This window comes from Papio anubis, chromosome 12 (assembly GCF_008728515.1).
Source record: "Papio anubis isolate 15944 chromosome 12, Panubis1.0, whole genome shotgun sequence".
Lineage (NCBI taxonomy): Eukaryota > Metazoa > Chordata > Mammalia > Primates > Cercopithecidae > Papio > Papio anubis.
The window spans coordinates 65,445,343-65,457,574 of NC_044987.1; the positions used below are offsets into that span (position 1 = coordinate 65,445,343).

Below are 12,232 nucleotides of genomic sequence, written 5' to 3' on the forward strand. Positions count from 1 at the left end.
CTGAACGCAGGGGCGGGATCGCCGACGGCTATCCGAGGGAGGAGCACCGCCTCTCCTCTTGGTTCCGCCCCTTCGTACGTAAATCCCGCCCCTCAGAGGGACTCCGGCGTGTCATAGGGGAAGGCCTCAGGGAAGGTGGAGGCCCGCAGAGCGGAGGCGGAGCCCGGGAAGGAAAGGTCGAACCAGAGGGCAGAAGGCGGGACCTAAGGAGAGACGCGACTTTTACAGGCAGGGAAAGATCAGAAGAGCGGGGCTTGAGAGAGATGGAGCCGGAAGAAAGACGAGAAAGGGGTGGGGCCACGGATTCCGGGCGACGCGTGGAGTGGAAGAGTGGGTGTGAGGGGCGTGGCTATCACGAAAAGACAGGAGGAATCAGTAGGTGGGCCCGGCCTGCGGAAAAGCGAGGCCTGGAGAGGGCTGACTGCGGGCACTCTAGTTCATTTTGCTGCATCGTCGTGCATAGCTTGGTCTCTAGTACCCCAGCGATGACTGCCCCTGGCTCGCCCAACACCTTTGTGCTGTGCTGCTCCGTGACCCCTTGAGCACTTAGTCAAGGAACACGGAATAAGTATCTGCATGCCCAGCTGGATTCCAGATCAGTTAGAACCGGTCTCTGCTCTCCGGGACCTCAGAGAATTGCAACGTAGTGTAATAAGTGCATTACTACGGGGGCCATCTAGAAGCAGCACTTAGCATGATTTGTATGTATAGAGGATGAGAGGAAGGTATGGTGAAGGAGCTTAAAGAAGATTTCCAGGAGGAGTTGGTGTCTAAGCCGAGTCTTGGGAAACAAGCAAGAGTAAGATAAACTAAAATAGAAAAATAGAAGTTTCAGATAAAGTATGTAGTTTTAAAAGTATTTTACCGGCTGGGCGCGGTGGCTCACGCCTGTAATCCCAGCACTTTGGGAGGCCGAGGCTGGCGGATCACGAGGTCAAGAGTTCGAGACCAGCCTGACCAACATAGTGAAACCCCGTCTCTTCCGAAAATACAAAAGTTAGCTGGGCGTAGTGACGTGCTCCTGTAATCCCAGCTACTTGGGAGGCTGGGGCAGGAGAATCGCTTGAACCTGGGAGGCGGAGGTTGCAGTGAGCCGATATGGCACCACTGCATTCCAGCCTGGGCAACAGGGTGAGACTCCGTCTCCAAAAAAAAAAAAAAAAAAAAAAAAGTATTTTGCCAATGTTAAATACCTGGTTTTTATCATTGTGCTATAGTTATATAAGATCATAACGTTAGGGGAACATGGATAAGGAATTTATAAGAACCCTGTATTATTTTTGCAACTTTTCTGTAAGCCTAAAATTAGTTCAAATAAAAAGTATTTAAAAAGAAATCGAAGTTTCAGACCAAAGGATCAACATATACCAGAGAAAGGAAGAATGGACAGCATGTGGGAGGTGCTGTAAGAACTGCAGTCAGTACAGTGTGTCTGGAGCCTAGGCAACATGTCAGGAAACATTGTGAGATGAGGCTGAAGACATGGACTGGAGAACTTTATAAACCATGTTAAGGAATTTAGATTTTATTTTTGGGATGATAGCTATAAAGAATTTTATACATAGATTGATAGTGAGGGGGACTTTGCAAAAGACCAAACAAGCTGATAAGGCTCAAACTAGAGTAGCAGAAACGCAGAGAAGTGGACATGTGGACTTCTAGAAGGTAGATCACCATGGTTTGATGATTGGGTGGATAGAAGAGGAAAATAAGAGGAAGAATTAAAAACTAATGCTTAGTTTACATAAATTCAAAAACAGGTAAAACTAAACTGTGATATTAGAATTCAGGTAGTGATTATTCTTGGAAAAACATTGACTGAAAGGGGCAGAGTGGGGCTCCTGAGGCACTGGTGATATTCTGTTTCTTGACCTGAGTGCTTGGTTATATGGGTGTGTTCACTTTGTGAAAATGTATTAAGCTGTACACTTAAGGATTATACACCTTTCTCTGTGTTTGTTTGTTCTGGTTACTATGCTCTGTGACAAACCAACCCAAACTTAGTGTCATAAAAACAATAGCCATTTTACTATGTACACAAATTCTGGGAATTTGGACAAGATGCAACAGGAATGGCTTGTCTCTATTCCATGATATCTGGGGCCTTATCTGTAAAGCTTGAACATCTAGGGGTGATTTGAGGCTGGTGACTGGAAGCATCTGGAGGCTTCTTCAGTCACACATCTAATTCCTGGGCTGGGATAACGAAAAAGCGAAAGTCAGTGGGGAAACTGTCAAACAGAACTTCTCACAATATGATGGGTAGGTTCCAAGCGGGAACATCCTGAGAGGGAGCTACCAGACAAGAAGCATTCCAAGAGAACCAGAGGGAAGCTGCATGGCCTTTTATGATCTGGCCTTAGAAGTCATACAACATCACTCCTGCTATACTCTATTGGTTGAAACTATCACAAGGGATTGGTGTCGAAGAATTTGTGAACATTTTTTTTAACTGCCACAATGTTATACAGTAATAATAATAAATGCTGTCATAGGTTTTTTGCTGAAAGGGCATAGACAGGAATTCTAGAAGAAAAAGTGGAGGAAGATAATGAGCTCAGTTATAGACCCAATGGGTTGAAGGTGACTGCGGGATATCCAAGTAGGAACATCCAGTGAGCAGTTAGTCATATAGAAAACCGCAGCTCAGGGAGAGTTCTCAGGAGCCACTGTATGGGAAAGCAAGTCTGTGGGTGACTGACATCAACCAGACAGCGTTAGGAGGATGGCAAAAATGGAAAGCCTAGAACAGAATCCAAGAAAAAAAAAAACACCGTCATAGAAGGAATAGACAGAGGAGCTTATGAAAGACACTAAAAATAAATAAACAGAAAACTAAGACATTATGGCATCACAAAGGATTTTATTCATTTTGTTGCATTATTTTGAATATTGTCTTTTTATTTTAACAAGCGTAATACTTTTCAAAAAGAAATTAAGAAGCCATGGGAAAAGAGAGTTTTACAAAAATTAATTAGGGACCACAGGTTTTTCTTCTAAGAAACACTCCAAAAACACAAACCTGATTTTATCACTGAACTGTGCAAAACTCTTCACAGGTTCTCTGTTGCCATTAGGTAAAATCCAAGCTTTATAACATGGCTGACAGAACTCTTCCTGAGCTGGCCTCTGTCTATCATTCAACCTCATCTCTCACCGCTACCCGCTAGGCCATCTTAAAAAAGCCAATTGATGTTTGCCCAGTCACCCATGCTTTTTGATATCTCTATGCCTTTGCCCACTTTGTGCACTCTGCCTCTAGTGCTCTTCACCCTCCCATCTCTGTACCCAACTCCTATTCATCCTGTAGAACCCAGGCTCTGTAGGGACACTTCATGGATACTATAATAACCTTCTGTGTATCCACCTAACAGAGTACTCATCGGTAGCCTGGCAATGACTGCTGCTGTTTAATTACCTAATGTGTAATTACCTGCTGGCCTGACTATTTCACCTAGCAGACTGTGAGCTTCTGGAGAGGTGAGAGTGTGTCTTATTCATCTCCAATTCCTAGTACTTAGCACAATATTGGCCTGGCACACAAAACACTTGCCTATGGGTGTTATGATTTTGACTTGTTGACTGAGAAAGATGATAGCAGTGAAAGGAGCATCAGGTTGAGGGAGAACTTATAGTGTTTTGTTTGTTTTGATGTAGGAGATATTTAAGCAGGTTCACAAAAAGAGAAAAGTTGAAAGATTAGGGACCATAAAACACACGGAGTAGTTGGTAGGATGAGGTACTAGAAGTAACAAGAAGGAAATGAACACAAAAGAACCATAGGATGGCCCCATCGCACTATGATAGTGGTGTGATGGGGGAAGATGTAGGTGGAGGTAGATATGGGTGGGATGTAGGTTACAAAAATAGAGCTCACTTCTCATGTGAGAGACATCTCTTTGTCCCTGGAGAATAGTTTAGCACCTGACATAGATGAGCCATTCAGTTATAATTGTTAAATAAATAAATAGTGAGGCCCAAACAGAGAATGTACAAAGATAAAACAGAGTGTTTGATCCTACACTAAAACTCAGGTCTTCTGACCCAGAGGACACCTATGTAGCTCAGTTGCTGTGGAAAGAGGGGAGGAGGAAAACAGAGACAAGACCCAGGCTTCCCTCTGAGGCATGCACCCCCACCTTCTCCAGGGATCTTATTAGAGGTGTTTAGCTGGGCAGGCAGAGTGCTAGAGCTAGACCGTCTCCACCCCTTCAGTAGCGCTAGCTCTGGCTGTGTTGCTAAGAGCCTCAAAGACAAAGAAGTCACAGCAGGAGCCCAAGGGCAGCCTCCTTCAGGCAGTCAGGCACTAGCCCCCAACTCCCAAGTCCCCTACAGGCAGAGAGGGTGTGAATATCTCACACCCCAGCACCAGACCACAGAACTATGAGCCAGGACACCAAAGTGAAGACAACAGAGTCCAGTCCCCCAGCCCCATCCAAGACCAGGTAAGAAGTCCTGGTCCCTTGTGTGGGATCTCTCCTCATTCCTCTTGGTACCCCAGTCACAACTACAACTTTGAATACCTGGTGAATAAATGAAGCAAGACTTTCCTTCTTACAGGAAGTCGCTGCCTGTCCTGGACCCATCTGGGGATTACTACTACTGGTGGCTGAACACAATGGTCTTCCCAGTCATGTATAACCTCATCATCCTCGTGTGCAGGTGTGGCAGGGGTGCTAAGGGAGGGGCTGGAAGCCAAAAAGAGGACTAAAGAGAGGCCAAGGAGAAGGGCAGACCCTTGGTGGGGCAGGGAGGAGGAGCAACTTCCATGGGAGGGTCTGAGACAGAGGGTTGAGGGCCTTAGGGAGATGCCTCACACACAGAGGGTGCCCTTAATCCGATCATGATTAACCCTGCCCTGCAGAGCCTGCTTCCCAGACTTGCAGCACGGTTATCTGGTGGCCTGGTTGGTGCTGGACTACACGAGTGACCTGCTGTACCTACTAGACATTGTGGTGCGCTTCCACACAGGTCAGTGAGCTTCTAGGAATGACCGTTTGTTCCACCTTCCCTTCCTAAAGATAGCCACTTAAGAAGTAACAAGAAAGGCACCCCCCGCCATGCTAGCACTTTCGCGTGCCTCTAGGCCTGAGAGTATCCCAGTGCTCACCCCAGAAACCCCAGAGCAGAGTTATACCCGGCTCCACCCTGTCCTTCAGACAGTCTCCCTGGCCTGCCCTGGGCAGCTCATGCTCAGTCCAAGCTTGACTACAGCAGGTCCCCTTCCTACCCGCCACCTCTCCCCAGGATTCTTGGAACAGGGTATCCTGGTGGTGGACAAGGGTAGGATCTCGAGTCGCTACGTTCGCACCTGGAGTTTCTTGTTGGACCTGGCTTCCCTGATGCCCACAGACGTGGTCTACGTGCGGCTGGGCCCGCACACACCCACCCTGAGGCTGAACCGCTTTCTCCGCGCACCCCGCCTCTTCGAGGCCTTCGACCGCACGGAGACCCGCACAGCTTACCCAAATGCCTTTCGCATTGCCAAACTGATGCTTTACATTTTTGTCGTCATCCATTGGAATAGCTGCCTATACTTTGCCCTATCCCGGTATCTGGGCTTCGGGCGTGACACATGGGTGTACCCGGGCCCCGCGCAGCCTGGCTTTGAGCGCCTGCGGCGCCAGTACCTCTACAGCTTTTACTTCTCCACGCTAATCCTGACTACAGTGGGCGATACACCGCCGCCAGCCCGGGAGGAGGAGTACTTCTTCATGGTGGGCGACTTCCTGCTGGCCGTCATGGGTTTCGCCACCATCATGGGTAGCATGAGTTCTGTCATCTACAACATGAACACTGCAGATGCAGCTTTCTACCCAGATCATGCGCTAGTGAAGAAGTACATGAAGCTGCAGCACGTCAACCACAAGCTGGAACGGCGAGTTATTGACTGGTGAGAAGGCGGGGTTCCCGACCAGGACAGGGACCAGTGTACGTGATGGAACCTGAGGGAGGTGACTGGGTACTTAGTGCCTAGTGAGCCAGGCAAGGTAATCAAAATGTAGCATTCAGCTGTGGGTTTGCTGGGTGGGGCTTGGAAAGAGGAAACTTCTTTCAACTGAGGGAATCAGGACTTGGGAGAGGGGGTGGGTAAGAGACTGAAAGGGAGAGGAGCTCATACCCAAAAAAGGATAATATGGAGAGCATGGAATGGGAACTGCCACTGCCTGGTAGGGCTCAGAAGGCTCTGGAAGGAGTGGGTGAAAAAAGGCAATCCCCCTGAGAATGGTCAGCAACAAGATCATTGACTACCTATGGTGATCCATACTGTGGACTGAACAAAAGGAAGTGTCACAAAGTTGGGGAAGGAGAGCAGAGGGTCTCCAGAGAGGAGGGGGACCTTGGTGGCTGAGGTAGCTAAGGGTAGGGGTGGAACAAGACATCACTGATTGGTGAGTAGGGTAGAGCCTGACAGGAGGAGGTGAAGGGTTACGCAAAGTGGTAGAGGTGTCTATGCCCTGGAAAACAGATGATCCAACTGTCAGGTACTCCCACGACCCCTGTTAGATCTCAGTATGGTGAGATTCTTCGCTGGAGCTGAGCTGAGCCCTGATGGAAGGGGTGGAGGCAGACATACAAAGGGCTGGTAAGGAAATGGCACTGTCCTCACTCTCAGGTATCAGCACCTGCAGATCAACAAGAAGATAACCAATGAGGTAGCCATCTTACAGCACTTGCCTGAGCGGCTGCGGGCAGAAGTGGCTGTGTCTGTGCACCTGACTATTCTGAGCCAGGTGCAGATCTTTCAGAACTGTGAGGCCAGCCTGCTGGAGGAGCTGGTGCTGAAGCTGCAGCCGCAGACCTACTCACCAGGCGAATATGTATGCCGCAAAGGGGACATTGGCCGAGAGATGTACATCATCCGAGAGGGTCAACTGGCCGTGGTGGCAGATGATGGTATCACACAGTATGCTGTGCTCGGTGCAGGACTCTACTTTGGGGAGATCAGCATCATCAACATCAAAGGTGGGTATCCCAGTATTTGTTCCAGGGATGAGGACAGGGTGGGGGGAGGGGGGAACAACAGAGCCCAGTGCTGGGACCAGATAGTACTTCAGTCCTAAACTTCTGATTGAGGAAACCTGGCCCTTCTCTGAGTCACTAGATGGCTCAGGAGAAAACCAACACATAGAGGATCCATTCCCTGAGAAGCTGAGCCAAGACCAGTGAACAGGGTGGGTTCGTGGAAGAGAGAGTAGACTTGCTCTGTGGATATTCACCTGAAGCACCAATAGACTAGTGAACAGTGATAAAGATAATAATAATAATAACAGCTAATATTTATTACCTGCTTACTGCATGCCCTGTTCTAAGTGCTTCACATGATATTAACTCGTTAAATTCCTGCAACAGTTCTATAAGATAAGTACTATTCTTATCCCAATTTTAAAGATAAGGAAATCAAACTCAGTGAAGTTGGGTAATTTGCCCAAGGTTTCACAGGTATACACATGTGGGATGAGTGGAAAGAACAACCTTTTTACAGACAAGTGGAAAGAGAAAGGTAGAAGAGAAGAAGTTCCCATTTACTGACCATCACCTTTGGCCAAGCCAGGTACTACCTACTGGCTTACTTTTTCCTCTCATCAGCCCTGTGCAGTAGGAATTGTTATGCCTAATCATAGGTATTAGGCATGAGGTCGTGCAAGCAGGAAATCCTACAAATGGGGTGAGCACACTGTCACAGACTGAGAGGCTGGATGTGCTCTGGCTCTCTCAGCATGAGAATTCTACTCAGGGATTCTGAAAGCCTCACATCTGTCCTCCAATGATCCCCTCAGGCTCCACATCCTGTATGTGGTAAGATGCTGTCTGTTTGACTTTGGACAAGTCATTTCCCTATTTAGGCCTCAGTTTAATCACCTATCCAATGAGGATAATAATAAAAACCCAGAGTTACCTGTGAGAATAAACGAGCTATGTGAGTGAGACATCCAGTGCAATGCTTGGCATACAGCAAGTGTTCAACAAATAGTAGCTCCCTTTCCCTTGTCCAAGGTCCTTCTAGCTCTAAGACTTTGCAATAATCAGCCTCACCTATCTCCCCACCCATTCTCCACCAACATCTTTCTAAACTGCAGAGGATATCACACAGCTCCCTGCTTAAAATATTTCAATAGTTTCCTACAGCCCTCAGCATAAGGCCTGAACTTCATGTCATGGCTTATGAGACCCAGCGTGACCTAGATCTCCCCTCTCTCTACCGTCCCCACACTCTGCACTTCTCCCACTCTGAGCTGCTTACTATTTTATGCATCCAACTGACTCTTTTCTACCCACTTCCCTCTGTTCCTGCTCCTCCTTCTGGCTAGATTGCCCTACCCCGACTTGTCCTCCTCCCCCTAGTTACTTCCTACTCAGTTCAGGTGTATTAGACTGTTCTTGCATTTCTGTAAAGAAATATCTGAAACTGGATAATTTATAAAGAAAAGAGGTTTAATTGACTCACAGTTCTGCAGGATTTACAGGAAGCATGGTGCTGACATTTGCTCAGTTTCTAGGGAGGCTTCAAGAAGCTTATAATTGTGGCAGAAGGCAAAGGGGGAGCAGGCATGTCACATGGTGAGAGCAGGAGCAAGGGTTGGTGGAGGTGCCACACTTTCAAACAACCAAAACAACCAGATCTCATGACTCACTATCTCAAGGATAGCATCAAGCCATGAAGGATCTGCCCCCATAATCCAATCACCTCCCACCAGGTCCCACCTCCAACATTGGGGATTACATTTCACATGAGATTTGGGCAGGGACAAATATTCAAATTATATCTTAGGACATCCCTTCCTCCAGACTTCCCTAAATTCCTTGCCTTATAGTTTGGTAGGGGTTCTTTGCCTGCCTTTCCACAACACCTGATGAATTGTCTGCACTGCACCAGCCATACTGTTATGCAACTATTCCAATATAAGTGTATCTCCTCTAGACTGAATTATTTGAGGCAGGTCACTGATACCCACCCAGCACAGAGCCTGGTCCTCAGTATTTTACTAAATGAAAGAATTAATGAGGCAGAAGGAGAGGCTCAGAAGCACAAATATGGAGGTGAAGGCCCTGGTTCAGGAGTGAAATGCCACCTTCTCACCCTCCTGCTAACTATCCTCCATCTGCCCATGGGCCACAGGGAATATGTCTGGGAACCGCCGCACAGCCAACATCAAGAGCATAGGTTATTCAGACCTATTCTGCCTGAGCAAGGAGGACCTGCGGGAGGTGCTGAGCGAGTATCCACAGGCACAGACCGTCATGGAAGGGAAGGGACGTGAAATCCTGCTGAAAATGAACAAGTTGGACGTGAATGCTGAGGCAGCTGAGATCGCCCTGCAGGAGGCCACAGAGTCCCGGCTACGAGGCCTAGACCAGCAGCTGGATGATCTACAGACGAAGTTTGCCCGCCTCCTGGCTGAGCTGGAGTCCAGCGCACTTAAGATTGCTTACCGCGTTGAGCGGCTGGAGTGGCAGACGCGAGAGTGGCCGATGCCTGAGGACCTGGCTGAGGCTGATGACGAGGGTGAGCCTGGGGAGGGAACTTCCAAAGATGAAGAGGGCAGGGCCACGCAGGAGGGACCCCCAGGTCCAGAGTGACCCCATACCTATCCCCAGGATTCCCACCTCCTAGTGAATCCAGTTGTAGTAAAGCCTAATTGCTGCAACTCTGTCATCCTGTCTGTGGGATCACAGACACAGGAGCAAATTGGTCTGTAGATGCCCAGTTAGAGACATAGGAGTATAGTGTACATTCAGCCCCCACTTACCAATACACACACACACACAGTTGCTCATAGACCTGTTGGCCCCAAGACTGTGCATTCCATCTAAAATGCTCTGGAATTTCCATTCTCAGAGCACACAGCACACATGCTTTCTCACAAGCACTGATGTATCTTACACCTACATAATATATACACATTCAGTCATGCACCTCCTAAACACACATATGCTGGCAGTCATACACCAATAGACACAGATGCCCTTCACAGGTGTGCACACACTTGTGAAAACACAAAAGCACACCCTGGGCCCTCTAGTTCTAAGATGTCTTTTGAATGTTTCCCATATGGGCGATTCACAAGTATACCCTGAAAGTTGCACTTCAATAAAGTATTTGCCTCCTCCCTAAGCATTTATGGGGCTGGAAAGAAAAGGCAAAGTCAATGGTGGGCCGGGATGGATTCTGTCTGAATTCTAAACTCTGAAGCCTGAATTCTGAGTCTCAGAGATGATGAGCATGAACTGTGTAGTATCTAGTGGGTTAGAGTCAGATGTGAGGTACCTTAAGAATAGAGAATCAATATTCAGCCTAGGCAAAGCAGGCTCTCACATCACACTGCTGTAACAGTGCCCATGCACACTGGCCTTTGCATCCCACACCAGAGCATATGTTCTCGATTTATAAGCTCTGAGAGGTTTCATCTAGTTAAATGGGCCAGAGCAGATACTTCTTCTTTTTCTTCCCTCTGGCCAGCCCTGGAGCCTAGATTCAGGGCTTCCCTGTGTTCAGGGCTGATTCCAAGAGAAGAATAGTTCCATTCTCCCAACAGAAAGAGGGTGAATAGTTCCAACAGGACCATTCACCTGGCCCAGCCATACCATGACAGTTGTTGGAACTGGTGTTGGTGCTGGGGGAAATCCAGCCCTTCTTCTTTGCACAGTATTCCAAAACATAGGGGAGAGTAGAGACTAGGTTCAGTGGAATATTACAGTCAGAGGCAATTAGAGATGAGGGTGTTGGGAATTTTGGAGTTGACTCTGGTATACTTGGAAGGAGGTCTGTACTTGGGGCAGGAAAGGTATCATAGGGTCTATGGGGAGGAGTCTGAAGTCACATCTGAACCAGATTCACCCTGAGTCACCATTGCAGCTCCTCCAGGGCCTGGCCAGTCTTGAGGTCTGAGCTGTGCCAGGTGGTAGTTTAAAATATATCCAGGATTTAACCTATAGATATAACTGAGTGATGTATCTGTACTCTCAGGAGAGATTATGAGGTAATCACCTTTAAATCATATTAAAATAAAATCAAAAATAAAATATATATATTAAAATATATAGTTTTTTGTGATATGTCTTCTGCACGAAATATAAGATCCACAAGGCCAACACTGGGTTTTTCTTGTTCATCTCTGTGTCCCCAGGGGTGTGCCTGATACCTAGTAAGTACCCAGATATATGTTTGGTAAGAAGAGAGAGTTGAAGCAGACAGAGGATAAATGTTGGAGGAAGATGTGTGTCAATTTCTTGAGAGGTTTTTCTGTCATCTCTGCCCTCCTATCGTCTTGAACTAGAATGGATGGGTTCATCGTAAAGGCCATTTGGGTGGCATCTGATGGATTTAAGGAGTTGAGAACAAGTTTTTCACTGACATATTACAATGTGCACACCTGTGCCCAGTGAAGGCTCTCTTAGAACAGTTGGCCTCTGCCATGCCATCTAATTCTGGTCTATAGCACTAGCAGGGTGATAACTGGTTATCTGGCATTTTGTGGTGGCGGAAACAAAACTCTCAAAGGGCCAGCTATCCGTTTTGCTTGGCCTCTGCTATTCCAGGATGAGGAGATCAGAATCTTCATGGTGGAGCCACCGTATCATAAGACACCTTGAATAGCATCAGTTGCTTTCTGAGGTCCTCTAGTTGTGGAATTGGTTTTTTCACCCTGTTGAAGACAGTATTTGGGCAATTTGGGACAGGCTGAGTAGAATTAGGTCAGGATGTACAGAAGTGAACACAATTTTAAGTTCCTGGAATAACCAAGAAATAAAATAAATTCTTTTAGTCCAAAGAATATTAACTAATGTGTATCAAGCACTAGGCTATACACTTATAAATGTGGCCAAAAATTTTATTAAAATTTTCATTTGGATTTTGTTGATTTTATCCCTCCTCCCATCATAAGAAAGGACCTAAATCTTTGTCCCTTAAAAGTTAAAGCTTTTTGAATTACAGGATCAGAAGCAGAAATTAACAGAAACTTTTTGCCAGAGATTTTGTGGGGGTCTTGGGGTTTTCTTTGTTTTGTTTTGTTTTTGAGATAGGTCTCACTCTGTTGCTCAGGCTGTAGTGCAGTGGTGCCATCTTGGCTCATTGCAACCTCTACCTCCCTGGCTCAAGCAATCCTCCCACGACAGCCTCCCAAGTGGCTGGGACCACAGGTGTGCACCACCACGCCTGATTAATTTTTGTATTTTTTGCAGAGATAGCGTTTTGCCATGTTGCCCAGGCTGGTCTCAAACTCCTGGA

General features: G+C 47.1%; 1 protein-coding gene across 5 annotated transcripts; it reads left to right on the forward strand.

The window, feature by feature from the left end:
* The first annotated feature begins 8 nt into the window (after positions 1-8).
* On the forward strand, positions 9-12,012 carry CNGA4 (cyclic nucleotide gated channel subunit alpha 4). Of its 5 annotated transcripts, none has more exons than XM_021926189.2 (7): positions 9-74; positions 2,267-4,445; positions 4,561-4,662; positions 4,865-4,971; positions 5,248-5,893; positions 6,617-6,966; positions 9,122-12,012. In XM_021926189.2, the coding sequence occupies exons 2-7, from the start codon at positions 4,384-4,386 to the stop codon at positions 9,580-9,582; spliced, it is 1,728 nt and encodes a 575-aa protein (XP_021781881.2). In that variant the 5' UTR covers positions 9-74; positions 2,267-4,383; the 3' UTR covers positions 9,583-12,012. The 5 variants fall into 5 exon arrangements, with proteins under 5 accessions (XP_021781881.2, XP_021781880.2, XP_017804177.2 ...); XM_021926188.2 differs by having other exon boundaries at positions 10-74; positions 3,375-4,445; XM_017948688.3 differs by having other exon boundaries at positions 11-74; positions 3,375-3,480; positions 9,122-11,224.
* Positions 12,013-12,232: the final 220 nt, after the last annotated feature.

Excerpts from the sequence above, each read along its gene's own strand:
- CNGA4 (XM_021926189.2), top strand. The coding sequence starts at position 4,384 with ATGAGCCAGGACACCAAAGTGAAGACAACAGAGTCCAGTCCCCCAGCC. Across the intron at positions 4,972-5,247 it reads TGTGGTGCGCTTCCACACAG|GATTCTTGGAACAGGGTATC; the intron begins GTCAGTGAGCTT and ends ACCTCTCCCCAG. Across the intron at positions 6,967-9,121 it reads CAGCATCATCAACATCAAAG|GGAATATGTCTGGGAACCGC; the intron begins GTGGGTATCCCA and ends CATGGGCCACAG.